Raw genomic sequence first — 26,147 nt, forward strand, 5'->3', positions numbered from 1 at the left:
TATTGGCTACTACTAGATTACGGTTACAAGTAGGAGGAGGCTCGTGTGCCCCGTCGCTGTTGAAGGCGGCCCTGCGTATGAGATCTCCAACCCTCTTGTTCGCTTCGGTAGTCTTTTCTTCAACCTAGCGGTCATGCAACTTTCCCTGCGACGGGCTCCCCTTGAGAAGTCTTGCCTTTTCGAGGGCGAGCTCGGTGATGTATACGAGGCCTTGACCCCCCGCCTTGAAGTGTGTTGGGTTCAGTAGACCTCCGCGGGCCTCTCGCGGAGAATCATACTCTGAGCTGCGCTCGAGAGTTCGTTTAGTTTCTCGCCAATATACGGTTCGAGGCTGATCAAACTTGGCGGCTTGAGCCTCTTGCTAGGTCCATCTGTCCTGAAAAGTACTTCCTCAGCTGTGCGCTTCAGTGCCACCGAGCTCATCCCTTGCAGTTGTATGCCCTGCTGTGAGGGCCTTAAAACTGTCGTTACCTAACTCTGCGTTAGAGGCTGAGTCGTTGTGAATTGGGAGCTGTTCCCGTGCGATGTCAAGCTCATGCTTGAGCTTGCTGGCTTCAAGTTCGTTCTGAGTGGCCATCTCAACGGCCTTTTCGCGTCCGGTCTGGGTTGCTTCCAACATCAACTCGGCGTATTGTAGGACCTTGTTCTTAGAAAGGAGTAAAGGACTATGGTAATAGGTATTTCTAGAGAATGGATAGGCCTCTAGAATTCTAAAATAGACTTACGAATAGCTATACCTGCCTTGGCGAAAAACCTTAAGGTGAGCCGTAAAATATTGAGGCCTTTTAGATTTTGGAAAGTCCCCCGCTAATACCTAATGTACCTACCATGGCTAGACATCCTCTCGGAGCGCTGGTTTCGTTGGGGTGGTTTCAGTGCTCTGCTCGTTTCTCTTCGCCGTAATGACGCTATGCATCTCGCCAAGGGGAGCAGGGGGATTGTTCTCGTCTGACTCATCGCTCAAAACGTCGATATACCAAATCCCGTTGCTTTGATGCGTCTAGTTCGAGGAATGTCGGCCTGTCAGGGTCGTGATGAACAAGGTTGGCCTGCATGCTCAATTTCTCTTGAATGATCTCGAACGCTGACCATGCTCATGTTAGTATGTGACTGGGGACTTCCAAAGATCATAATCTCGGACAGAGACGGAAAGTTCATTGGAACATGGTATCAAGCTCTCTTTCAAGAGCTGAGATCAGACCTATCGTTCACAACGGCATAGCATTCTGTTGCACGCGATCGAAGTTGACAGCGCATTGAATTGTCTGCTCAATAGGTCTAAAAGTACAGAAAAGAACGCTTCCTTATACTCGTGGAGAGAAGGCAAGGGAGGCGTTGTAATCAGCCCGAAAGAGGGCATTCCGAATGAAATGAGGACATTCCGAGTTAAGAATGAAGGAAATAACAAAGAATGAAGGAAGCTCAAAGGCATGTCAACCAGGGCCTGTCCAATTCCATGAAAAGTGGGTCAATTCCAGACGACACATTCGCCATCGAACAAAGGAGCTGAACGCGAAAACCAAGCTGTCAAGCTGGCAATTAGATACCTTGTCACAGAAAACGACAATGTATGTACTGTGGTGAATTTGTCGTACTCGTACTGTGGTGAAAGAAGCTTCATTGCTACCAAGACGGGGAATCCTCTTTTAACAAGAAAAGGATCTCTATACTATAGAAGCATTTGGGTACGTCTAAGAGAACCCCAGTAGTATATTTTGAACTGATTTCCTTTTTACCTAGTGGAAGTTCTTCATTTTCAAGTCCATCTTAGCCGCGTACCTAGCCCGCGCTCTATCGCTCACCAATTCCTATGTGATCTTCCTCGCTTTACGCGCGTACCCGTGATCTATAAATTAAATCTTGCTCATAGTATAATATGCAAACCGTAGATTTGTATCGTAAAGGTCCCGCGTTCAATCCCGTGATGTGCCTTCTTTTCTCTACTCCCTTACCGACCTTGCGAAGCGCGCGGCCAAGGGAACAAAGGTACGGATACGGGGGTGAAGAAAAGAAGGCCCTTTTTTCTCCCTCCCTCTATTTTTCAAGATTCTCCAACATGGAATTCTGCTCCAAAATGAATTTCCATTAAAATGATAAATAGGAAGAGATAGCGCTAGACAATCCTCTGCGTAAAATTTTTATACTGCTTTACGACTCTATTCAAGATCAATTCTTAAGACCTCGTGTGCGCGCCATGGCTTGTCAGATGGTTGGGAACTTGAACCTTGAAACGGCTCAGGTGTTACGGGGTTAGGGATAGATAAGATTTGCTATTGCGAGTGCTCCTTAAGTTATATTTTTTACCGCTTTTGACGATGCCGCTGGCGTTGGCGCCGCTGGCGGAGCAAGTCAAGTAGCCTATTAAGGCTCTGGCCGTCTCGCAGTGCTTCTAACTCTTGCAAAGCCTCCTCTTCGCTCCTCCCGCGAGCTATAAGGGCCCTGAGGGCATCCCAAACTACCTTCCGGCGGCAAAACTGCACAGTCATGGTGTTGCCCGGCCGCCAACGGTGGCCGTACTGCTCCTCAAGGCTCTCGATGGCCGGCCCGCCGGCCACGCCTGCCTTCCACTTGCGCCATACATCCGCCACTGTATAGACCTTTGGGAGGTAGGTAATGATAGGTATCCCCAATGCTGCTGCTGGCTCTGCCGTAGGCGTAGGCAAAGGCGCCGTTGCTGGCTCCAGTGCTAGCCCTATCGCTGGCGCTACTACCGGCGTGGTAGTGGTGGTGGCGCTGCCTAAATAGCTAGTCATAGTGATCTTGGTATTGAATAGCCGGTCAAGTTGTTGCTGTTGTATAGCGAGTTGGCTAGCTAACTCGCTAGCTAGTCGGCTATGTAGTTGATGGGTGTTATATAAGATCGCGCTGCGTGTGCTCTCGATTAAGCTATGGAGCTCCGGGAGAGCCCGCTTAACAAGCAGCGATGCCGGCTCCTCTACATCATCAACGCTAGCCTGTACGCTCTTTGCAAATGTGGCCCAGTCAGGGCCGCGAAGGGGGGCATATGAGAAGAAGGGTAGTGTAGGGAACTGCGGCTGCAAGGCAGCTAGGTCTTGCAGGAGCACTACCCGTAGGCGCCGTAGGAGCTTGAGGAAGCCATCACCGGCAAGGTCGTCGTCGCCAAGGTCGCCCTCGCTCCACCGCTTACGGCGCGCGCGCGCCTCAAAGCGCTGCTCCCACGCCTCGATCCATGGCCAGAGCTGCCTTTGCAGGGCGGCTGGCGGCTCGTGTACAGCGCGCGTAAGGAAATAGTCGCCAGCGGTCCCTGAGAAGCCGGCTACAATGCGCATGAACTGCCGGGGTAGGTGGGTTAAGTACGCCTTGTATAGCACGCTCGTATTCCAACGCCCTGCCTGCGAGATCTGTGTGAGCGATGTGCCGTGCGTCTCAGCCTCTTGTGCGCCGGCACGCCGCGGTAGGTGGGTCTTCTTCTTGGCCGTTAAACCGACGGCGCCAAAGACCTTCCACGTCTCTTCGAGCTGCGTACGGTAGGAAAGCTCTTGCATACGGTCAGAGCCCACGAGGACCTTAATATTATACCAGTCTTGGCGGCGGCAGAAGGTCGGCGGCGGTCGCCGGCGATATGCCAGCGCCAGAAGAGTAGCTGCGCGAGGGCGCCCTGCGTACAGAGGAGGGGGTCTCGGTGGCGGAGCGCGCCCATAAACTTCTTCTGGGCCGTCTTATTCATCTTGCCATCTTGTAGGAGCGCTACAAGGCACCCACACGGCGTAGGGTCCTCTGTAAGAGGGTACTCTAACATGAACAGATCGGCCAGATCTAATTTCCGGCGGTTCTCCCCGCGTAAGAGGTAATAGTGGCTAAAGAGTAGATCCATACGCGTACGGAAGTTCTGTGGCATGGCGGCCGATGTACTAAGTAGGTGCTTCTGAATGGCGGACCACTCTGCGGTAGAGTAGCCCGCTTGGATGCCCTCACTACCGCTGTCCTTAAAAGCGGCGCGGTCGATACGCGAGCGCTACCGGCTCCGCTGCTCGAGGAAGCCGCGTACGGCACTGCTGCGAGGGTTCTCGAGATTCTTGCTGCCGTGTGCGACCTGCAGCCGCCATAGCTCCATGACGGCTGCGATATAGGCGTCAAGGGTGGCCCTAGTTAGGGGAGCACCCTCCTCGGTATCGATATCCTCTGGCGGCTCGTAGCCCTCTTGGTCGTCGCAGAGGATCTGGACCGCCTCGGCCAGCGGCACGCGCAGCGTCTCGGCCAGGGCTTCCGCCTTGGCGAGGGGGCTTTCCCCCGGGCCAGCCGGGCCGGCATCTGCGCTAGGGGCCGGCTGGTTGGCCGGGCGCCGCCCCCGTGCGGCGACGCGGCGGAGGAGGAGGTCCTCGCTGAGCCAGGCGGCCAGCTTATCAGGGGTAACGAGCTCGCCGTCTGACTACGCCGAGAGCACGCCATCGGGGCTGGGGCGCGGCGTCAAGCACCACGCCCTCCACTGCTTCTGCTTGGATGCATAGCTGCGCATTGTATTCTTCGGCTGCTCGTCTCTCTTGGCTTGTAGGCCGGCCGTATGAGCGGTGCGCGCGCGCTTGTCGGCAGCCGCGTCCGGGACGTCAGCAGCCGTAGCAGGCAAGCCGGCCGGAAAGGGGGCCTGCGCGCCCCCCCCTGGCCCCTGTACGACGCGTAATGGCCATGGCGCGAGTCAAATAGCTAGTGGCGTGGTAAATTGAGGGCTGCGCGCGCGCGCGGGTGCGGGTCAGGATGAGTGGTAACGTACGTTGAAGTTGAGTGGTAAAGGCTGGTTGATAATTCGACGGCTTACCGCGGGGGATTTATCGCGACGTGAGGGGCGCATTGCGCGGGGGCGCGCGAGGGGGGCGGTAAGCGGCCGGATGGGGCCTAGCGGCTGCGGTGCAATTGCAGAGCCCGCCGATAAGCGGCCTCCCTGCGGTACTCCTACCACCAACTGGCAGTTCGCGAGCTTATTACCCCTCCTCGCGAATAGCACATCACCTTGCCTCGCTTGAGTTGACTGATTTGTCTCTTCTATCCCACCGCGAAAAGATATTACTTGTCATCGTGTTCTAGTCGACTCGGAAGCTCAATTAACCTGGCAACTCGGGCTAGGCTGGCATACCCTAGTCTCGGTCACTCCCCACGTACCCGACGCTCGACATACACAGACACCCTAGCTTATAAAAAGTGAAGATAGCATACAAAGACACCATGGCAACGCACTCGCACGACGGGATCAACTTCCACGCCTCGCACGAGCAGCCGGCAACGCACTCACACGACGGGATCAACTTCCACGCCTCGCACGAGCAACCGGCCACCCATTCCCACGACGGCATCAACTTCCACGCCTCGCACGAGTACGTCGCCGACCATGGCCACAGCCACGAGATCCTCGACGGGCCCGGCAGCTACCTGGGCCGCGAGATGCCGCTGACCGAGGGGCGCAACTGGGACGACCGCGCCTTTACCGTCGGCATTGGCGGGTGAGCTTCCCTCCCTAAGCAGACACACACACACACACGTATTATACATCTACATGTATAACTAACACATCTCCCCCTGGGAAAGCCCCGTCGGCTCCGGAAAAACAGCACTGATGCTCGCTTTGTGCCTGGCACTGCGCGAGCGCGTGTCGCTCGCCGCGGTGACGAACGACATCTTTACACGTGAGGACGCCGAGTTCCTGACGCGCCAGCGCGCACTGCCAGCAAACCGCATCACCGCCATAGAGACGGGCGGGTGTCCGCACGCAGCGGTGCGCGAGGACATCAGCGCGAACCTAGCGGCGCTCGAAGACCTGCACGACGAGTTCGACACGGACCTGCTGCTGATCGAGAGTGGCGGCGACAACCTGGCGGCGAACTACAGCCGGGAGCTGGCGGATTTCATCGTGTACGTGATCGACGTGAGCGGCGGCGACAAGATCCCGCGCAAGGGCGGGCCGGGGATCACGCAGAGCGATCTGCTAGTGGTCAACAAGACGGACCTGGCCGAGGCGGTGGGCGCAGACCTGGGCGTCATGGAGCGCGACGCGCGCAAGATGCGCGACGGCGGCCCGACCGTGTTTGCGCAGGTCAAGAAGGGCGTCGGCGTCGAGCATATTGTTAATCTCATTTTGAGTGCTTGGCGGGCGAGCGGCGCCGAGGAGGCGCGCAGGACTGCCGGGGGCCCGCGACCGACCGAGGGCCTAGATGCGCTCGCGAGTGGCAGCTCTTGAAGAAGACGGGGTGTATGAGGTTGGGGGGGGGGCGCGGAGGGGCGGATGAGCGGGAATAATATCTCAAGCAAAAGAAATTACGGCCATTTATATTCACCTTTCTCTATTGGCTCTTGGATCGTTTATCTACGAGGAATTATGGCACTCTTTAGATAGCTGAGCGTTGTTATGCCGAAACGAGTGCCAGAAAGACCAATCGAAAAGCAATCAAACATGAACCCAAAGTCATATATTTATATATTTATATATACCGGCAAGCTAGTGTGATTTCATTTCTTTTCCTCGTAGCCGGTTCATAAAAAGTACCCGACCTGGCGGGCAAACGTGTCTATCATCTATCAGTAAGCTTCTTGTTCCCTACGAGATTTCCGCATCCATGGCCTCAGAGGCCGGCACCTCCGCCGACACGACCTCGCCCACGTCAAGCGGCAAGCCACCGCCGAGCAGCCTGGCATTGCGGGGCCACACCCGCTTGTACAGGCTGACGCCGACAGAGTCCTGCGGGTTGATCCGCTCGTCAAACGTGGCCTTGAAATACCCGTGCGTGCCCAGCGGCTCTTTGATGTGCCCTGACCGGCCCCTCTTGGTCCACAGCGGCAGCGCTTTGAACCACTCGACGTCTTCGCGGTTAAAGAACATGTAGCGGATCGTGACAATCTTCTTGTGGATGTGATACGGGTGGCCTGTGAGGACGGCCCTCTTCGCAATGACGCGCGATGTCGAAGGGGCCAGCGCTGTCCCCGTCGCAACAAGCGTTAGCGGCAGAGTGGACTGCTCCTCGGCCTCGCTGTCGGAGCTGTCAGAGCCGTTGGAGCTCTCTCCGGCCGCTGCTGGGACCGTCCTCTTGTAGAAGAGAGCCGGCACGGCGCCCCATGTTACGGGCCCCATAAAGGTCGCCACGGCGGATTGGCCGGGGTGCAAGTAGCGACAGTATTTGTGCACGTCGTTGGGCGTGTTGCCACCTTGGGAGAAGAGAGGGTTGATGACGAACCGGCGAGGGCCGCACTGCATAATCAGCTCCTCCTTCGACTTGAGCGAGGTCGGATGGTCCGAGCTGAGATTGATGAGCACGTTCACAGCAGTCCGCTTGTTTTCGTGCCTCAATAGCGAAAACAAAGTGACGGGTCTGGCTGGGTTGTAAGACTCCCGAGCCGTTGCCGGTACACCCTTGAGGTGGACATGCACGCGGATTCCAGGAGCCACACCACCTACAAGAGCTTCGCGAGACGACCTGGTCCGAGACGCTTGGTAGTCTGGAATCCGTAACAGCCGCTGCCACTCCTCTGGCTCGTGTGCACGGTCTTCGTCTTCCTGCCAAGGACTTGACCTCAAGCTCTTGAGGCCTCTGTACTTCGCAAGCCGCTCGCGAGCGAGGACTTGTGGGTGGAGTTCGATTTCGTCAGGGAACTCCATGTCGTCCTCTGCATCACTCCGCTTCTTTTTCCGGTACGCCTCAAGCTCCATGGCATCATCGCCCTCATCGGGCTCGATGAACATCTCCGACTGCGGGTACTCGGATCCGCCGGCTTCTGTCTGGGTTTCTCTTGCGGCATGCCCTTCGACTCCGTCTTGGGGCTGCGCGGCATCCTCGGCATCGTCCACATCCTTCATTTCAAAGTCGTCGAGGTCGGAGCCAGAATCTGAAACATCGTCCTCCAGATACCACGCAGCTTGGTACGAAGAGGTGCCCCTCGGCAGCTTCCGCACTTTAGGATGGCTGTCCTCGTCTGAGAAATAGTGGTGATCATCCAGCAAGACACCCTTCTTCGACGAAACACCAGCAACTGTAGCGTCGTCGGTTGCCATTTCCTCCTCTTCAACATCGGCCATAAAAGCCTCCTCTGGGGCAAGGTCGTCAACGTCGTCTCGATCCTCGCCTGGCAGGTCGAGGGTCTCCTCCGCCGCGGCCTCCTCTACAGGCATGGCGTTGTCGCCTTTCTTGGGTCGCACTGCGATTGGCGCCGCCGTGATTTTCTCAATCTGGAACGTGCCCCAGTCTCCAACATGCACGAGTCTGTCGGCTTTGAGGCCCTTGCCCCTGATCACGCCAGTGAGAATAGTCGACTCTGACCGCGAGGTGGAAAACTTGACATCCTCGCCAAGCATCCAACTCCGCTCGTCTCGCCACCGGATGCCCTTGGGTGTAGTATTGCAGAGCGAGCGCATCAGGTTCGAGCATTCTTGCCTGTTGTCGAGGCTGTAGACTTTTTCCTGCTCGGGGTGGAAGTGCATGATGTAGGACTTGAGCGACCCGAGAATAGAGAGGCGCTGCTTCGCCGGCTCAATCTTGTTGAGGCCCTGAACCACGGTGAAGAGGGTTGATAACCCCTGGCTCTCGACACTCCGCAGGATCAGCTCGCCCAGGTCGTCCACCTCCTCGTCCGCCGACACGACCAAGACCACAAAGTCGGCGACCCTCGCAGCATCGAGACATGCCGTGAGGTCCCTCGTCAGGGGTATGTACTGCAGCTTCTGCTTGAATCTGTCGACTGGCACACGGAAGCAGCCGGTCTCGGGCACCTCGGCCTCGAGATCAATGCTTCCGTTCAGACTCGTAATAGCGGCGGCAGCGTCGCCGTCGCGGCAGAGGGGAATGACGGCGACATTCTTGGGGGCGCCGTCTCTCCCGGAGAAGACAGACGTCTCGTTCTGGTGTTCTCTGAGCTTGACCAGCTGCCGTTGCTTCGCCTGGTTTCGGCGGTCGATTTTAGACATGATTTGCTGGTGCGGTGTCTTGCGCAGCCCTCGTTCGTCGGCGACCTTGCCTTGGAGCGGAATTGGATCAGCCTGGGAACACAAGCAGTGGTTTGCCACTCATTTATAAGCCCTTTGTCCTCCCCCCATTCTACAAATGGCTCGCTGGATGTTTAAGGTTGGGACTGAACTGAGCGGCCCGGTGGGACTCATACCTTTGGCAGCATTCCGCAGCGAACCTTTGCTGGCCTTGCGCGACTTGAAGGGCTTGTTGGACGATTTAGTCGTCGGCCGGTGCGAGTGACCGCTATTCACGAGGGCGGGCATTTTGCCGTCGCCGCCGGATTTGAATCGGAAGGGAAGAGACGCCACTTTGGAGAGCGATGGAAGCCGAGCTGTCTCTGTCTGGAAATTCGAGAGGTCGCTTGGGGGTTACACAGTAGGTATTGAATTGGATTCAATATCGAGGGGCGACGATGGCGGGGCATGTTTTTTCCAAGTTGTGCGCTTATCAGCCTGCTGAATTCTTCTTATCGAGTTTTCTGTGAGCAAATCGATAAGGAGGCCGTAACTTTTTAGTGGGCCGCCCCTCAAAAAAAGTTGGATGGTTGAGATGGGCAGCTTGAGCGTCGCCGCCCCCCTCATTGACAGCTTTCTCTCGGAAACGAAAAACCCGCCGACACGAAATGGAGGCCACAGACATTGCCGACGCCCCCCTAGCCCGGGTAGAGCAACCGAATGCCAATGGCGCCCTTGCTGTTACGGGGGCCCGAACCGAGTTCCAGTCCAAGACGGAATTAGCCAAGGCGCGCCGCACCAAGCACGCGCTGAGGGACTACGGCCGCGGCAGGAGGATCGATGTCAAGGGCGTCAAGGACAAGAAGCTGCGCCGCAACCTCACCAATCTTGAGACAAAATTCAAGACGGCTGCCCTCAAGGCCAAGGAGGCCGAGATCCTGCTCGAGAACACGGGCGGCTTCATCGAGGCCGAGACGGAGCTCGAGCGCACCTACAGGGTCCGCCAACATGACATCCAGTCCGAGGTCGCAATCGAGGCGGCGCGGGGCAAGTTCGAGCTGAAGCTGCCAGCCCTGGGCCCCTATGTGTGCGAATATAGCAGGAACGGGCGGGACTTGCTCGTGGCGGGGAGGAAAGGCCATATTGCGACCATGGACTGGCGCGAGGGGAAACTCGGCTGCGAGCTGCAGCTGGGCGAGACAATAAGGGATGCCCGCTGGCTACACAACAACAACTATTTCGTCGTGGCTCAAAAGAAATAGTGTGCCCCCCTTCCTTGGAAAGAACAGAGGAAGCGAGAACTAACTGCGTCACTAGCGTTTACATATACGACTCCAATGGTGTCGAGCTCCACTGTCTAAAGAAGCATGTCGAAGTCTCACACATGGAGTTTCTCCCCTACCATTTTCTCTTGGCAACGCTGGTGAGTTGGAGGACTAGGACATGCTACAGGGCTAGACTAAACTAACGGAACCGCCTCAGGGAATCAATGGCCAGCTCAAGTACCAAGACACATCCACAGGCCAGCTCGTGACCGAGATCGCCACGAAACTCGGCACCCCTACCTCACTCGCCCAGAACCCCTACAACGCCGTGCTACATGTCGGCCATCAGAACGGCACCGTCACACTATGGTCGCCGAACTCGTCAGAACCGCTGGTCAAGCTACTCGCACACCGCGGCCCCGTGCGGTCGCTCGCCATAGATCGCGAGGGCCGGTACATGGTGTCGGCGGGCCAGGACAACAAGATGGCGGTTTGGGACATCCGCATGCTCAAGGAGGTCAACAACTACTTCACCAGATCCCCCGCGTCGTCGGTGGCAATATCAGACACGGGCCTGACGGCCGTCGGCTGGGGCACGAGAACGACGGTGTGGAAGGGCCTGTTCTCCAAGGACAGGGCCACCCAGGAGAAGGTGCAGAGCCCGTACATGGCGTGGGGAGGCGACGGGCAAGCCATAGAGCGCGTGCGGTGGTGTCCGTTTGAGGATCTCCTCGGCCTGGGCCACAGCGAGGGCTTCTCGTCCATCATCATCCCAGGCGCGGGCGAGGCCAACTTCGACGCGCTCGAAGTCAACCCCTACGAGACCAAGAAGCAGCGGCAGGAGGGTGAGGTTAAAGCGCTGCTGAACAAGCTGAAGCCCGAAATGATTGCGCTGGACCCCAACTTCATCGGCAACCTCGACCTGCGGTCCGAGAAGCAGCGGCAGGCCGACAAGGACCTCGACACGCCCGTGGCGGGCATCGCCGAGGAGCTCCGGCACCGCGCCAGGGGCAAGAGCGGCGCGCTGAAGAAGTACCTGCGCAAGCAGCGGAAGAAGAACATTATAGACGAGACGCGGCTCAAGGCCGAGGAGATGATGAAGGCCCTGCAGGACAAGAACAGCGAGAAGCACGAGGAGAAGAAGGCGGAGCTGGGTCCGGCGCTGGCACGGTTTGCCAGGAAGGATTAGATGTAGACGGGAGAGAACATGATACCCAACCTCCTTGAAAGTCCAGTTGTGCTTCGTCGGTTGTTTGTTGATGAATCAAGGCCTTGACAGCGCATGCGCTCTGCCAATGGCTGTCTGCTATGTAATATGGCCTGTATGTATGAATATCTTTGTGGCGTAATTATATCTTGATATGCGGACGTGGTATCTCGCTGATGATAAATAAGGCAATGTCAGTGCCCCAACTCCCCGTGCAAACAGATGACGCAACGCCAGACCTACCCCTGAGCAAATATGCGATATGCAATAGACAGAGAGATAAACCCACATCCTCCAGTCGCCTCGTTTATCAACCCCTGACCTGGAGGCTGTTTTCCCTGCGCGAAGGCATAAGACAGCAAGGCAGCTGCTCTTGAATCATTCTACTCTTTTCCTTTTTCTCTTCTATTTTTTTAGATCCCATGCCATGCCCCTCTTCTACAGCAGCTTGAGGTGCCCCGTGATCTTGTCGACCTCGCTCTTGGGCGCGGGCCCGACGCCTAGCACGGTGCGGCTGCCGGCGTCGATCTGCGTGCGCCCGGCGTCCTGGATCACCTCGGCCGTCACGCCCAGGCTGCGCGCCTGCGCCATTAGCTCTAGCAGCTCGTCCTCGCCCTTGATCTGGAGTGCGATCTTGGCCTGGCCCGTCCGCTCCCACCGCCGCAGCAGCCGCGCCTCGGCCGACTGCGCATCTTTTTGCGCCGCTCGCGACAGCGTCTTGTAGCACGCCAGCGTCGCGTGTCCGCACTGTGCCGCGATCTTGCCTGCAGGGGTGCGTGGTGTGGTTAGCTGCGTGAGTCCCGGCTGCGTAGTTGGTTAAGGGGGAGGTGCATACCCTTGGTCATACCCAGGTCCGTCCGCACCACCAGCACAAGCTTGCACTCCTCGTTGCCCTTGGGCTCGGCGGCGACGGCCTTGGCGGCCTTTTTCTTCTTAGAATCCTTAGCACTGGCACCGGCACCGGCCTCGGCGCGCAAGCCCTGCCGCCGGTCCGCCTCCTCGCCGTTGGCCCAGTTCGGGGCGTGGTCGAGGACCGTGTCGCCCTCGTCGACGTCCGACTCTTCGCTCTCTAGCGGGTCGGCGAGGTTGGCGCGCCGCTCCTCGGCCAGCGACGGCGAGATCAGGTAGCCGCGCACCGAGTAGACGCCGAGGAGGAAGCCCGACAGGAGCCCCACCATGGCGGTTGACACCACCGCTGTCGATTGCGGATCCGCCATTAGTGCGTGTGTGGCTGTTGTTGTTGCTGCGTGGGCAATTGCGGTTGGGGGGCTGCTGTGATTACTGTCAAAAACACGCTGGGACGGTGCCAGAGTCGTGTATTCCTTCCAACTTCTTTTTAAAGTTGAGATCGAGGGGTATTGAACGCGGCGGGCGAGTGTGGGTGAGTGTAAATCCACAAGCGGAGCCAAAAAAAAAAAGCATTAGGAAGACTCGTTCGTTTGGGAGTCACCACACCGTTATAGCGGCAGGGCAGGCATGACGCAACACAGCCCGCCTGCCGCCAGTCAGGCCCGGCTTTGGCGCTAGACCGGGCCCCTGGTAGGTATTAGTCTGGAAGCCTTCAATCTGCAAGGCACGGGGTACGTACCCTCTGAACTGCCATACACCCTGCCGCTAACACCTGCAACCTGCTTCGCCGGATGGACTGAATCCATCGTGTCTCACAAATCCGCAGGTGGATCAACATGTGACCAAAGGCCACTCCTCCCACACATAGAGCACTTTCCCCTCGAGTGCACAGTTATTCAAGCGAACCGCAACACAAATCAATCAGACGGATCTCGGCCGCGCTAGAGATTCGGCCCCAGTCCTAGCTTGGCACGAGTCCACTCCACAGGCTCGACTTAGACGCCAGCCGGAAAACCAACCGACATCCAACCTACCTTAACCTAACGTAATAAATATCCAAATAATAACCTCGCATCGCCCCACCTCCACGCCGTGAAGACACGGCAAACCGTCATGGACGACCAACAGCGCGCCGTTGTCGTCGGCATCAGCGGCTGCTCGTCGAGCGGAAAGACGACGCTGGCCAGGCTGCTGCGAGACATGTTTCCTGGCACTTTTATTCTCCACCAAGATGACTTTTACAAGACCGAAGATCAGTGAGTTCCCCCTTTTAGCTACTGTACACTTCTCCCGTGTTAACTCACATGTCCTAGACTCCCCATGAAAGAGGGCCTCCTGGACTGGGACTGCCCAGAAGCCATATCGGTGCCGGACATGGAGCAGTGCCTGGCCCATATCCGCTCCACGGGTGCCTTCCCAGTCAGTCTCACCACGAGTTCCTCTCCCCCTCTATCCCAGCGCGCCGACCACGGCTGCTGCCCTCCACCCCCCACCCCCTTGAATACTGCTACTGCTACTCCTGCCAGCTCATCACTCACCACCGCTCTCCCACCCTCGCCCCCAGCCCTGCAGACAGCCCTAGTCGACTCCAAAGAGGACCAGAACAGTGTCGGCGCCTGCCCGGCTGCGCCCGAGCGCATCGCCGCCGCCGCCGCCCGAGTCCAAGCCTGGCTGCGCCCCGGCCAGCCCGGGTCCCTCGTCTTCTCCCCACCTACATCATCTAAGTCGCCGTCGCCGCCTCCGCCCAAGGTCTGCCTCTTGGACGGCTTCCTGCTCTACTCGCCCGACACGGCGGTGCGCGCCATCATGTCGGCCATCGACATCAAGCTGTTCCTGCTGGTCAGCCGCGCCAAGGCCACGCGCCGCCGCGAGGCCCGCGACGGCTACGTGACGCTCGAGGGCTTCTGGAAGGACCCCCCGGGCTACGTCGACAAGATTGTGTGGCCCAACTACGCCGCCGCCCACGCCTGGCTGTTTGCCGGCGGCGACGTCGAGCGCGGCGTGCTCGACCCCGACGCCGCCGCGCGCTACGGCATCTTGGTGCCTGGCATTCAGCAGGGCGTCGCTGCCACAGGTGAAGGGGGAGCGAGCGATGGGGGCGTAGATGTGGATGTGGACTTTGCCGACATCCTCGACTGGGCCGTCGACACGCTGATGCGCAAGCTCGAGGAGGTTGTGTTGGGTATGTCGAGTTGATGGGTTTTCTGGTCTGGCGGCTGTCGCCAGCCGTGTGTCTGACCGGGAGCGGCTTGCTTGCCCATGCCCTTCTCCACGAACAGAAGAGACGGGAGATGGAGTGAAAGAGAAAGAGAAAGAGGAGCATTAGCCCTGGGAACTGGAACTGACCTACCCTACCTGACTTGCTGCCCATGCAGTACCTGCCTACGTTGCATATTCCGCATTGCACCTAATTGTCTGCATTCCAACGACATGAAATAGATAATAGACTCGAGAACCAACATTAATAATCACATTACATTATATTAATTGCAAAAAGAAGACGGCGTGAAGATGTCGGCTGCTGTGGCAAGATTATCATCAATTGGTAACGCAATGGTGGTCGTCCTCGACACGACAATTAGACGATTGAGTCGGGCCCTGGTTTACCTGTCGGCCTATCTATCCGTCTATACACTTACCTTGGGCGCCTGTCATATTTTGTTTACCTCGGTTACTTGTTTGAGAAAGGGGCAAGGATGGCTGAAATCAATCAGTGCAATTAGCAATTTGCAACTACCAAGTAAACTTGCAAGGCCCGCTCGAACAGTGTATTTAGAAGCTTTTTTTTTGACACCCAACAGACTATCGGGTTTTGGCAAATGAAGTCCAAAACTTTTGGAATAGCACGTGGGGCGACTGATGGCCAGGTCATCAATGTCTGTATCGACGTCATGGACTGGCCCAGGCCTCCTTAGTCGTTATCGGCGTTGAGGGGCCTGAAGCCGTGAACCGTTCGAAGTGATCCGTCCGTTTTGTCGGGAAACAAGGAGTTTTCAGCATACCTATGGACTTTCGCAGCGCGAGGTCAGTGACGTTATTTCCATGGCTGGAAAAACCTTGGCTGTATGTATGTTGTTTTTGTTCTGTGCCCGGAAGTAAGTATCTGACGAGCCAAGTGAAAAGAGGGGCGAGCGTTCAGCTTGAAATTAGATAATTAATAATTGGATGCTCGACGAATCTGTCGCCGTAAAGTCGTTGAGAAACTTGACGAAAATATCTTTACAGGCGTAGCACAAGCACTTAGCCAACTCAGTCTTGTCGGTGGTCTCTGCTAAATCCCCGAGCTATCTTAGTTCTTGAATCTGTTGGCGATCTATCGATCGCTAGATTGATTGTGTAAGGAGAGAAGTCTTCAGCCCTGCTATACAAGTTTAGAGCTCTGATAGAGAACCTTGAGGGCCTCGCGTAGAATCCTCTAGGGCTAGTGTAAATAAATAACCAAAGCCCTATATTATCCTTCCAAATATATACCGGTATTCTTTGCTAAGGTCGTATTAGGTCCTAGTATTATATGTACTATACATAGTGTAGACAGACGTTTTTGACAGCCCGAACAGACGTTCTCCTAATCAATACCTTGGGTGGGGATGGAAGTGGCGAGGCTTTGGCGTTGATACTTACATAGAGAGCGGGAGACTTGGCGCAGATGACAATGTAAAATATGGTTCACTTGATAATGTAAAAGTAGTTAAATATATTCCAATATGTACAGGTAGAAAGTTGCGTGATATGCGAAACTAAATATAGGCAGATGAAAAGAAAAATATCGGATATATGTCCATGTGTGTGTGTGTGACCGATTTTAGTATCCAAGAACGAGGTGTAAAGATGAAATGTTTCTGACGAGTCCCTTTTCATTGCCTCGTCGCTCCCCCTATTTGTCGATACTCATCGCCCCCCTTTTATCAAAACTCGTGGCTCATTACGTTCAAATCTCAGCCGCCAAGAAGCCACTACTTCCAGCTGCTAGACGTCGAAGCCGTCGTCTGGCAGTTAGACGGAACAGTGTAGCTGCGGTTCGGGTCCGACTCCCACACGACGGAGCCGTCCGGCTGCACCTTGATGAACTTGTACTGGATGGTCTGGCCGGCAGGGAGGACGACCGAGGCGGTCCACAGCGGGTTGCTGCTCGTGTACCCGGACGCCGAGAGTTCGATGGCGCTGGCGGTGTTCCAGTTCCCGAGGGCGGCGATATTTCCGACAAGCTTGATGTTCTGGCCCCAAGTGGTCGTCGCCAGTTCGTTAAAGGTCACAATTACCTCGGAGGCGCAGACGGTAGGCGTCGGCGTGGTGCCCGTCTGGGTCGGCGTGCCCGAGATGGGAGTCTGCGAGGCCGGGAAGGAAGTCAAGGTGGCCGAGGTGTACGAGCCGGCAACGGAAAGACCCGAGCAGGAGCCCGGAACCGTGTTGCCAGACGAGGCGCTCCAGGACGGAGGAACGACACCAGCGCGGCGAGCGGCAGCAGTCAAGAACGCAGAGTACGACCAGGTCAGATCGCGAGCAGAGACGGGCTGGCCGTTCGACCGGTCAAACTGCTCGGCCATGGACCCGTTCGACTGGGCGCGGTTGGCGACGACATTCATGTAGCCATCGGCATATGTTTGGACGGCATTGATGACCGACGTGTATGTTGAGGTGGTGGAGCTGTATGTGCCGACGGCAGCCGACGGCACAAGGTCCTTGAAGAAAGCCAGCGAGGTCGAGGTGATGGTAACGGAGCCCTGCTGCTTCCACACGATGAGTGCATCATAGAGCTGCTCGGCCGCGGCAAGAGTGGCCAAGTACCAAGGGTTGCCATTGTAGTAGACGTCCTCGGAATATCTGCCAACGGCGACGGCAACACCCTGGGCGAGACCCGAGTTGACTCCGTAGACGGACCGGAAAGAGTCGGTGACGGCCTTGTGGTTGGCCAGGGCCTTGTCGCTGCACGGCTGGAATGTGTTCACGTCGCAACCAACGGTTGTGTCAAAGTTGTGGATCGAGGTGATGATGGAGTTGACATCCTTGCCACTTCTGCCACCTCCGCCGTTGACTAGGAATCCCGTGGTCAGTTTGGGAATCTACAATAGCCGCCGTGTAGCATGATAATTTGGACAACTACTCACTGTTGGAGACGACATAGCCGGACGACGACCAGAAGCGCTGAAGGAAGCACAGAACCTGGGGCGCAACAGTGGTGCAGGCGGCGCACGTGGTGCCAAGCTGCGACGCAAGAGCAGCACCCTCAACCAGCGCTGTGGAGGCACTGTCAGCGTGCGATTTGAGCAAACTTGAGTTGTTTGTTAACTAACCGCGATGAGAGCTGGCAATGGTGAAGAAGGAGCTTCCCTGGACCTCTTCCCATAGATCAAAGCCGGTTTGGTTCCTTGAGCAAGTTAGCAGCCGCGCCGAACAAGCGTTTTCGGGGGCGCCTACCAGTACTGGGCGGTGTAGGCGAGATCATTCTTGATGACAGGCCAAACAACGCTCGAGGCGGTGCTGGAGTAGCCGTTGTTGATCAGCCACCTGGCATAGCCGATGAGGGCGATGGCCCTGAGCGGAGGGCCGTCTCTTTGGGGACGTCCCCATGCTCCGGTAAACTGGGTCAGATCAACATTGAACTTGGGCTCGCCCAGACCAGCGCCGTTGGAGAAGGAGCCCGAGGGGTTTGAGACGCCCTGGAGCTTGGCCTGGGAAGCAATGTAGTTCTGGATCTGGGTCTGGAGCTTTGGGTCGTAGCTTTCGGTGAAAGCATCGACGATACCCCTGAAGACCAGAGCGCTGTCTCTGCTCCACGTGAACCAGTCTGCGAGGGCGCGGTGTCAGCCAGGCGTGCAGCGTCTTGCCGAGGGGCGTGCAAGACGAGACTTACAGTCGGGGTTGCTCTTGGAGGGACTCGCAACGACTGCGCCCGAGGCGGCGCCGGAAGCAGCACAGCCACTGGTGCCGATATTGCAGAGCAGGGCGTTCCAAGCAATGGGCGTCTCGGTTTGGATGAACGAGTCGACTGAGCGCTTGACAATCTCGGCCTCCCTCCGGGCGCGGACGGCATCGTGACGGCCGAGGACGGCCTGGACGGCACAGGCGCCCACGAGCAGGAGCGACGATAGGGCATACATGGCGGGCTGGTAGAGGAAGAGTGAGCTGCTGAGGCCGGTTTCGTTGGCTGAGGGCTGCAGAGCCAGACTGTTGGCAAAGAGAGCGGCCATGGCGATATTTGTAGATTCTCTCTAGAGTCGACCTTGTGTTCCCCTTCCCGCCATGGCTTGGCGGCTGTTACCCCTGGACGACGACCACAGCATGAAAACACGGACGGATAGTGGGCCTGGGCCTGGGACTGGAGCCGGGCTGGGGTGCAGGCTCGGCTTGCGCTTCGCTGGGGTGCATCAGTCGGCTCCGCGCCGTGTTGTATCGTGGTGTGGGGAAAGGGCCGACCACGAACACCATTATTATTTATTATGGGACTGAAGCTCGGGGCTATTCCGTCCATACTATTCTGTACGTATATACCCCTTTACCAAGAACTTGCGTAGTCATAGCTGGCTGTTATATGGCCCCACAGGTCTGGCAAAATCGATCTAGTGTGACTGTCGACGCCGTGGTCGACGCACCAGGCGCAGGGATTGGGCTATTGGGTCTCGGTTCAATCAATATATTGGGCAAGCCTGGAGGTCATCGCGTCGCCGCGTGCGCAGGAAAAGCACCGATGTCTTGCCGGAGCCGATGCAGGGGGTCAGAGCGCCACACCCGTCATTGAATCGCTGGTGATTTGCTGCCTCGGTTGTCGAGACATTCGATGCGTGTTGGAAGAAGCTGTTGGGTTGTGATGCTTCTATTCTTCCCCAGATTCGATAGAACCCCAATTTTAACAGGCACACACAGTCGAGGAAGTAAAGTTGTTGTTGTTGGAAGGAGCATTGGGGCTTCCAGACCTCTCGATTTACACTTTACAACTCGAACTTACGTACCGTACTGAAGCACCCCCACATGGCCAAATTAGGAGCAGCATCACTCACTGCATAAAGGGTCTCCAACTCAAGATTGTTGTCATTTCTTCTGCTTTGATCTCATTCCCTCGCTGTACCGTAGTCCGTACTGCGCAGATTTCAGACGGCGACTTCAGACTTCAGACGACTGTGCTTGGGTGCCAGCGTCAATGACGCACGTATCCGCAGGAATGGTAAGTTCACTAGCTAGCCATTATTAATGGAATCATAGATGGATGTCCCAACAGCGAGCCCCTCGCCTAGACCAGATCACAATCGGTCCTTCCAGGGCGTCAAGATGCATCGATCTCGGCAGCCCACGTCCCCCGCACTGGCACTGCGGCACCCGGATCATGGCGGTTTGTGGGGTCCCCGGCCCCTAGAACGAGAATGGAAGCTCGCGCCGGCCGAGCAGGGCTGAGGCCAAGCACCCATCCAACCCTCCATGTCGCTGCATTCGTTCTCTGCAGTGATACACAGGCACGAGACACACGTGTGTATACTATATGCTGACATAATATGCTCCGCGGAATCGCAGCCAGGCGTCTAAACCTCCCAGCGTAGCACTAGCTAGTGTGAATACTTGAGCCCGCCTTGGTTCCGCCGAAAGACGCCGAGCAGCTTCGTTCAGCTCGCGTACGCGGCGCAACTCCAAGCCACCGACTGCAACAGGATTCTCGTCTGTCTGCAAGGCCTCGGTCCTTCTCGACATGGCGTGAAGGAGTTCAAGCCCAGAGAACGCAGGCGGAGATGAGCAGTATGCAGCGAAAAGAGCAGAAAGACTTCACGACGAACGGTCTGGGCAAGTAAATCTAGCTAGCCGAGTCACCATAGAGTCGGGCAACCAAGTCACAAGGCATGAGCATATCCTTAACATCCACAGCAGTCACGAAGAGCCCCAGGAATAAATGTAGTAATGGTCATGGTTTCCCCCAGCCTCATAGACCGACGGTCTCGGCGAACGGATTGGAATATGACTTCCCCTAGTATCTGCTTCACCAAGCTCAAGCCTTGCGGCGAACTTGGCTCCCTAGAATTCGGTTGATCTAGGGCCTGTCGGTGGAAGATTGGCATTACGCAGTGCACCAACTCCTTTGTTACCGAGCTGCATCAGCGCTCAACCCTAACGAGTAGAGGAACGCCGGGCACAGGTCCATTGTGTTTGTGTTGGGGGGGCAAGCTCAAGAGATGGGCTTGAGCTAGAGGGGGGTGGTAGGTGTCGAGCTAAGGAGATCTATATTCATCTCCCAACAGCGAGCAGCGCGGCCAGTTGCGAGTCAACGCATCTGGAGCATATGTCGCTGATATTCGCCCGGCTCGAGGTTGGCAGTGGACAGGCAATATCTGCAGATTCTTCTCACCTTCCTCCCCGTCTAGAGTATTGCGACCCATTAGTGTGGGTGAATGGATTGGGGAGGCTGTCCGCAGCCAATCTGCAAGACCCCGAGCCATGTTGGCTGCTGCTGCTGCTGCTGCTGCTGTGTTGCTGTTGGAGAGATGGGTTCGAAAATATTCTGGAAGAGGAGGAAGAACGGCGCATTTTGTAGGCAGAAGTGGGTGGGGCGTTGGTAGAAAATAAATAAAAATTTGGCAATTTTCATGTGGGCTGTGGAACCCGTGTTTGGCAGTTGGCAGCTGTGGCTTGTGTCGTTATCTTATCGGCGGCCCGCCAAGACCATTACAGTAGCCTCATCGTCGCTGCAGCAGGGCGCAAGCTTGTTCCATGCATGACTTTGATCTTGTGTTTTCCTGAGGATGGATTGATCCATCAACCAGCGCAAAGTCTCACCGACCTCTTCCACGCGGCACATCGCCAAATCTGCCAAAATGGATGCTGCCTCGATTGAAGAAATCAACAAGGTGCGCCGGGCAATGGGGATGAAGCCTCTGCCCGTGCCCGGCGCCACCGACGCACCACGAGGTCCGTCGCCCGACAAGGACCAAGATATCGCCAGCACTCTCGAAACCCGCGAGGCTGCCGCCTACGACAACTTCCGAAAGCTCCGCGAGGCAGAAGAGGCCAAGAAGCGCCGCGAGGAGAAGGCCGCCGCTGTCAAGAAGGCACGCGACAAGGCCCAGCGCTTTGCCACCCTCGAGGGCAGGGGCCTAGCCGACCTCGACGACGAAGACGACCTCGACGCCAAGTCGTGGCTCAAGACCCAGAAGAAGCGCCAAAAGAAGATCGAAGCCGTGCGGAAGCTTGACGAGGAGAAGGCTGCCGCCGATGCCGCCGCCCAGCACACGGCCGACAACCTGGCCGGCGTCAAGGTCGCCCACGACATGGCCAGCTTCCTCGACGGCAACGAGCAGATCCTGACGCTCAAAGACACGGGAGTCCTAGAGAACGAGGAAGAGGGCGACGAGCTCGAGAATCTGAGCTTGCGAGAGCAGGAAAAGCTGCAAGAGAGGCTTGACCTCAAGAAGAAGAAGCCGCTCTACGACCCCAACGACATTGACGAGACTGCCGAGCACGTCATCTTATCCAAGTACGACGAGGAGATTGACGGGAAGAAGCGCAAAGTCTTCACCCTAGAGGGGGCGGGAATCTCGACAGAGCTGGCCGATATCCTTGACGCGCCAGTTCAGAGGCGGAAGCGCCAGGCTGCAGGGATTGAAGTGCTTGGTACGTTGCATGCTGTCACAGCCTTACTAGCGCATATTCTAACCAGGACTCAAACAGAAGACGCCCCTCCGCAAAACCCCGACTATCTCGATGCCTCGGAAGTCAAGGTCAAGAAGCCCAAGAAGAAAAAGTCAAAAACCACGAGGCAGCGCCGCGCAGACGACGAGGATGCCCTGTTTGCAGGCGACCTGGGTGTCACTGGCGATGACCAAGAAATGGACGTCGATTCTGGCGCCGTGATATACACCAAGAAGAAGAAGGTCTTTGACGACAACTTGCTTGACGACGAGGACCTCCAGGCGTCGCTCGCCATGCAGAGGAAGGAGGCCCTGAAGAAACGGAAGAAGACACGGCCCGAAGACATTGCCAGGCAGCTCCGAGAAGAGGGGTCGCAGTCTCTGGAGCCCGAATTCCTCGAGGGCGACAAGGGCATGGTCATTGACGAGATTAGCGGATTCGTGGATGCCCTGAACCCTGAGCGACTGGAAGAGCGGAAGGCGGCCAAGGCGAAAGCTGTCACAGAGATGCAGGACGAATCGTCGGACGACGAGGAGATGGCGGATGCCGACACTGAGCGCGAGTCTGTTGACCGGGACAGGACGCCGCACGCCGACATATCGACGGGCGTGGAGGAGGAGAAGCTTGTGGGCCAGGGCATGGCCGCGACGCTAGGACTCCTCAAGGACCGCCACCTCATCGAAGACACGAACGGCAGCGAGCTCAACGAGAAGTTCCGGCAGAAGCAAAAGTTCCTAGCCGAGCTACACCGGCGCATGACGCTGTTCGACGAGGAGGCGCGCCACCAGCGTGAGCGCGACCGCGCCAGCGGGCGGCTCGACAAGCTGTCGATCCGGGAGCGCGAGGAGATCTCGCGGCAGCAGAACACGATGCGCGAGCAGCACCAGTCGCGCGTCATGGACCAGCTCTTCCGCGAAGGGTACCGGCCCAACGTGGAGCTGCGGTACGTGGACGATGACGGCCGCAGCCTCGACGCCAAGGAGGCCTTCAAGGACCTGTCGCACAAGTTCCACGGCAAGGGCAGCGGCAAGGGCAAGACGGACAAGCGGCTCAAGCGGCTAGCCGAGGAGAAGCGGCGCATGGCGCAGAGCATGCTCGACGCCAGCCAGAACGTCGGCATGAGCACCGCCGCCTCGCACCAGGGCAAGAAGCGCAAGGAGGCCGGTGTGCGCCTCGCCTGAGCCGTGCGATTGCGATGTGCTGTGCGATATACGATATGCCATAGACTGGCGGGCTGCCTGGCGTTTTTGGGGTTTTTGGGCAGATCTTCCAAGGTGCTTCCACCCTCTTTCTTCCACCAAATATCATGATTTTTATCAAGGTTCCACTGACACGGATGAGTCTGTCTTCCAGCATTGCAAGGTAGGGTCTCTTGCTCTCTGTGCCCTTGGTCTCACGCCAAATGGCTGCCTTACCTTACCATGACTTTGACTTTGACCTGCTGTCCACGTCCCGATGTAGCTGTAGTGTTGGGCCGTCGGCCCCCTGAAGGTATACTGCCTGCCTGCTTGCTTAAAGCCTGACGTGACCAGCTGGAGGATGTAGTTTGTAGTTTGTAGCATGTCTGTGTAAAATGCACAGTGTGTAATAAGCTGCGGACTAAGCCCGAAAAGTAGCCATCTAATGCAACGGCAGTTTGACAATTACCGTGCCCTGCCCTGCTCCCCCTGTCTAGTCTAGTCTTGCGACTGGGTTGGCTGTCTCGTGAACTTGGTGAGAACGTTAGCAGCCTGGTTAGTTTTTGCTGACTGTGGTTTGCCTCAAGACGCAGCTCAGGCTCTTCGTGGCTGTCTTTGTGTTAGCTATAGAAACGGGCTGGATGGTTAGATAGAAGTCGCCTCTTGGAAGCAAAGTAAAAAAAACACCCCGGCAAAGCTCAAACATAAAACTTGACATATACATTAGAAGCTCATGGTGTATAAAATACGTTACCTGGCAAGTCAAGAATAGAATCTGAACGGTCCTTTTTGTTTCTTTCTTCCTTTTTGCCTCCGGCGGCCCTCCGGGGGCGCTGCTGCGGGCTGTCCTCGCTGCGCTCGAAAGTCGTCTTTCCTTCTTAGAGTCTTTGGATTTTCTTGTTATTTTGGGTAGCGTAGGTGACAGAGAGAGGTTAATAAATCACATATACACACTGAAGTGCCATCTACACACACAGCAGGTTAGTAGGTCCCGGGCAGCATTTCTAGTGTAACAGGGGCGGGACCAAAAAAGAAATTCAAAAAAAAGGAAAAACAATCTACCGTAGAGTAAAAAGAAAAAATGAACATACAACACTAGGGATTCGCTGGTCGTCACCGACCCAACTACTAGTCTAGCCCTTGGCTGTTTATCGAGGGGAGAGCGGACGGGATCCCGAGTTCTCAACCAGGTATGGTCGTATGTAACAGTTAAGGGGGGGATTGTCGTGTATGTAGTCCTGCCGGGGGGGTTAGTTGTGTTCGTGGTTGACTGTAGAGATTCCTGGGGTATGTCGAGTAGACAGGGAGGCTGTCTATAAGTAGGTAGGTATTTTATGATGGTCGGTAGTAAGTAGTGGTCTGTTATCTGTACCGTGGGAGCGGGAGGGTGCTGTGGTGGTGGTGGTGGTGAAATGAAGCTATTCAGACGAATTTCGTCGAAGCCAACAACCCATTCTTTTATAACCAACACAACAGTGTGCACAATACTACAGCAATCGCTTGGTCTATTTTCTCAGTGCAGCCGCCGACGACTCAAAGACGATTCCTACTGAGCCCGCGTGTGTGCACGCTTATTCAAACCGACCCTTTTTCTCAACCCGAACAAAAAACGGGAAAAATAGACAAAACAAAAAAAACAATCACAGCCCCTTAACCCTCACCAATTGTGTTTGATACGTTCACGCTCTCATTAGCAATGGTAAGACAATACAATAAAGATATATACATACACTATAGAAACCTCTCACAACAGACAGCTGCCCAGACTGCTTCCCGCGCAGTCTATAATCAAGCCCCTTTCCGTCTCCCAAACAAACAACTTTGTAGATTCCCCGTCCCATCCTATATTGTATAAGCTCGTAGTAACACAGGAACACAGTATGTCACATGACTCAAGCAACCCCACCCGGTCATGCCCATTAATACACATTGATACACACATACACACACACCACCTTCCCCCCGACCACGCATCAACCGCGCCGCATAGCCCCGCGCCGCATCGGCGTAGCGCGTGCGGATAAACCACGTGGCGGCGACGATGAACACGAAACAGAACATCCACAGCGTGACGAGCGCGCCGCTGCGCCGCGGCCGCCGGCCGTACGGCGAGTAGGATGATGTGTATTTTGCTATTCCGAGGGATGCGTACTCGGTCTCGAGTTGCAGTCTTGGCTCTCTCCAACACGCGATCGTGACTCTCTTACTGCGCGCCGAACGAATAGGGCAAAGTGATCGTGGTCGCGGAGGCGTCAGAGTGGTGTAGTGAGGAAGGCGAAAATTGGTTGAGGTGGAATGACCAAAGGTTGATCGCGGTTGTAGAAGGTCGGAGATTGATCGAGGTTGTGGGGTTGTTGAAGGTCGGAGATTGTTCGAGGTTGTGGATTTGGGGGCGGTCCTTGGAGGGGAGGGGGAGGTAAACAAGGAATGCACAATAATAAGAACGCATAAGCAAAGTTTTACACTTTTTTTCAGGTATGGCAAGTTCTCTTTATCGCCCGTGAAATGTTATGAGAAGCTGCTCGTTGCTTACAGAGACAGATAGCGGATATCAACTTATAAACCTTTCTATCTACTCTTGAGTGCAGAACCAGCCAGATGCTGCGTACTCTAGACAGCCCAACGTTGAATCTAAACGCCAACCGTGAATCCCTCATGGCAACACGATGCTCACAATTCTGGGCCATTTTTGCGAGGATCTTGACGCAGGTCTTGCTCGTCTCTTCTACTGGGGCCGAGCTCTTATTACTGCCATCTTCGTTGACATTATCATCTCGTCAACGGAGAGGGAGCGATTTATTTTCTCGCCAACGATAGGGTTGGCGGTATAATCAGCGCCGGCGCCTGCGTCTACGGTAGAGCTGAGCATGGCTAATCGAAGCGTATTAGAGCGGGCGGAATATTTATTAATATGGGAATTGCTTGGCTGTGCGGAATCGGGTAGTAGAGTTTGGTGGTGTGGGAGCTTTTGTAGGGAAAGAGCCTTTTTCCCTAGTATGTGAAAGCGCATTTTTTCTCACCCTGCCCTTTCCTAGCACAAGCTTAAAAGGCACACGGCAGCAATTTCCTGCCGTTTCTTGATTCCTCCCTCCTCAAACTATCTTTCTCTACCCAACGACATCAATTCCTCCCGCTGCTTCCTC

At 56.2% G+C, this 26,147-nt stretch overlaps 11 protein-coding genes across 11 annotated transcripts; 5 read left to right on the forward strand and 6 right to left on the reverse strand.

Annotated features, from left to right (window-relative positions):
- Positions 1–5,178: 5,178 nt before the first annotated feature.
- On the forward strand, positions 5,179–6,412 carry B0T26DRAFT_813856 (urease accessory protein UreG; the record flags this gene model as incomplete). Its single annotated transcript, XM_060447343.1, has 2 exons — positions 5,179–5,453; positions 5,539–6,412. The coding sequence occupies 2 exons, from the start codon at positions 5,179–5,181 to the stop codon at positions 6,185–6,187; spliced, it is 924 nt and encodes a 307-aa protein (XP_060292297.1). The 3' UTR covers positions 6,188–6,412.
- Positions 6,413–9,388, reverse strand: B0T26DRAFT_720092 (uncharacterized protein). Its single transcript, XM_060442459.1, has 2 exons — positions 9,097–9,388; positions 6,413–8,952 (listed from the first exon to the last, which is right to left on the reverse strand). Exons 1-2 carry the CDS (start codon positions 9,206–9,208, stop codon positions 6,545–6,547), a joined length of 2,520 nt encoding a protein of 839 aa, XP_060292298.1. The 5' UTR covers positions 9,209–9,388; the 3' UTR covers positions 6,413–6,544.
- A 179-nt stretch (positions 9,389–9,567) lies between these two features.
- Positions 9,568–11,353, forward strand: B0T26DRAFT_754276 (WD40-repeat-containing domain protein; the record flags this gene model as incomplete). The annotated part of the gene is made up of 3 exons (XM_060445808.1): positions 9,568–10,160; positions 10,217–10,322; positions 10,382–11,353. 3 exons carry the CDS (start codon positions 9,568–9,570, stop codon positions 11,351–11,353), a joined length of 1,671 nt encoding a protein of 556 aa, XP_060292299.1.
- Positions 11,354–11,616: 263 nt separating this feature from the next.
- Positions 11,617–12,702, reverse strand: B0T26DRAFT_390082 (peptidyl-tRNA hydrolase PTH2-domain-containing protein). The gene is made up of 2 exons (XM_060434755.1): positions 12,207–12,702; positions 11,617–12,135 (listed from the first exon to the last, which is right to left on the reverse strand). The coding sequence occupies exons 1-2, from the start codon at positions 12,586–12,588 to the stop codon at positions 11,810–11,812; spliced, it is 708 nt and encodes a 235-aa protein (XP_060292300.1). The 5' UTR covers positions 12,589–12,702; the 3' UTR covers positions 11,617–11,809.
- Positions 12,703–13,333: 631 nt separating this feature from the next.
- Positions 13,334–14,416, forward strand: B0T26DRAFT_754278 (P-loop containing nucleoside triphosphate hydrolase protein; the record flags this gene model as incomplete). The annotated part of the gene is made up of 2 exons (XM_060445809.1): positions 13,334–13,476; positions 13,534–14,416. The coding sequence occupies 2 exons, from the start codon at positions 13,334–13,336 to the stop codon at positions 14,414–14,416; spliced, it is 1,026 nt and encodes a 341-aa protein (XP_060292301.1).
- A 1,757-nt stretch (positions 14,417–16,173) lies between these two features.
- Positions 16,174–18,408, reverse strand: B0T26DRAFT_754279 (Six-hairpin glycosidase-like protein; the record flags this gene model as incomplete). The annotated part of the gene is made up of 5 exons (XM_060445810.1): positions 16,174–17,252; positions 17,326–17,454; positions 17,512–17,585; positions 17,636–18,005; positions 18,072–18,408. The coding sequence occupies 5 exons, from the start codon at positions 18,406–18,408 to the stop codon at positions 16,174–16,176; spliced, it is 1,989 nt and encodes a 662-aa protein (XP_060292302.1).
- Positions 18,409–19,282: 874 nt separating this feature from the next.
- Positions 19,283–19,633, forward strand: B0T26DRAFT_720101 (uncharacterized protein). The gene has a single exon (XM_060442460.1). It carries the CDS (start codon positions 19,418–19,420, stop codon positions 19,604–19,606), a length of 189 nt encoding a protein of 62 aa, XP_060292303.1. The 5' UTR covers positions 19,283–19,417; the 3' UTR covers positions 19,607–19,633.
- Positions 19,634–19,646: 13 nt separating this feature from the next.
- On the reverse strand, positions 19,647–19,976 carry B0T26DRAFT_390117 (uncharacterized protein). Its single transcript, XM_060434757.1, has one exon. The coding sequence runs from the start codon at positions 19,895–19,897 to the stop codon at positions 19,688–19,690; it is 210 nt and encodes a 69-aa protein (XP_060292304.1). The 5' UTR covers positions 19,898–19,976; the 3' UTR covers positions 19,647–19,687.
- B0T26DRAFT_390116 (uncharacterized protein) lies at positions 19,977–20,369 on the reverse strand. The gene has a single exon (XM_060434756.1). It carries the CDS (start codon positions 20,257–20,259, stop codon positions 20,056–20,058), a length of 204 nt encoding a protein of 67 aa, XP_060292305.1. The 5' UTR covers positions 20,260–20,369; the 3' UTR covers positions 19,977–20,055.
- Positions 20,370–21,012: 643 nt separating this feature from the next.
- Positions 21,013–23,007, forward strand: B0T26DRAFT_754280 (SART-1 protein; the record flags this gene model as incomplete). Its single annotated transcript, XM_060445811.1, has 2 exons — positions 21,013–21,808; positions 21,866–23,007. 2 exons carry the CDS (start codon positions 21,013–21,015, stop codon positions 23,005–23,007), a joined length of 1,938 nt encoding a protein of 645 aa, XP_060292306.1.
- Positions 23,008–24,733: 1,726 nt separating this feature from the next.
- On the reverse strand, positions 24,734–25,430 carry B0T26DRAFT_720106 (uncharacterized protein). The gene has a single exon (XM_060442461.1). It carries the CDS (start codon positions 25,063–25,065, stop codon positions 24,847–24,849), a length of 219 nt encoding a protein of 72 aa, XP_060292307.1. The 5' UTR covers positions 25,066–25,430; the 3' UTR covers positions 24,734–24,846.
- Between the last annotated feature and the right edge of the window lie 717 nt (positions 25,431–26,147).

This window comes from Lasiosphaeria miniovina, assembly GCF_030549165.1.
Source record: "Lasiosphaeria miniovina strain SMH2392-1A chromosome Unknown B0T26scaffold_6, whole genome shotgun sequence".
In the NCBI taxonomy this organism is placed as follows: domain Eukaryota; kingdom Fungi; phylum Ascomycota; class Sordariomycetes; order Sordariales; family Lasiosphaeriaceae; genus Lasiosphaeria; species Lasiosphaeria miniovina.

Bases quoted from the DNA above. Each gene is read 5' to 3' on its own strand.
- B0T26DRAFT_390117 (XM_060434757.1), bottom strand. From the start codon at position 19,897: ATGTCGAGAAGGACCGAGGCCTTGCAGACAGACGAGAATCCTGTTGCA.
- B0T26DRAFT_720092 (XM_060442459.1), bottom strand. From the start codon at position 9,208: ATGCCCGCCCTCGTGAATAGCGGTCACTCGCACCGGCCGACGACTAAA. The intron at 8,953-9,096 runs GTATGAGTCCCA...TTCCGCTCCAAG, and splicing joins GCTGCGGAATGCTGCCAAAG to GCAAGGTCGCCGACGAACGA.
- B0T26DRAFT_720106 (XM_060442461.1), bottom strand. From the start codon at position 25,065: ATGTTCTGTTTCGTGTTCATCGTCGCCGCCACGTGGTTTATCCGCACG.
- B0T26DRAFT_720101 (XM_060442460.1), top strand. From the start codon at position 19,418: ATGGATGTCCCAACAGCGAGCCCCTCGCCTAGACCAGATCACAATCGG.
- B0T26DRAFT_390082 (XM_060434755.1), bottom strand. From the start codon at position 12,588: ATGGCGGATCCGCAATCGACAGCGGTGGTGTCAACCGCCATGGTGGGG. The intron at 12,136-12,206 runs GTATGCACCTCC...GCACCCCTGCAG, and splicing joins GGACCTGGGTATGACCAAGG to GCAAGATCGCGGCACAGTGC.
- B0T26DRAFT_390116 (XM_060434756.1), bottom strand. From the start codon at position 20,259: ATGCCAATCTTCCACCGACAGGCCCTAGATCAACCGAATTCTAGGGAG.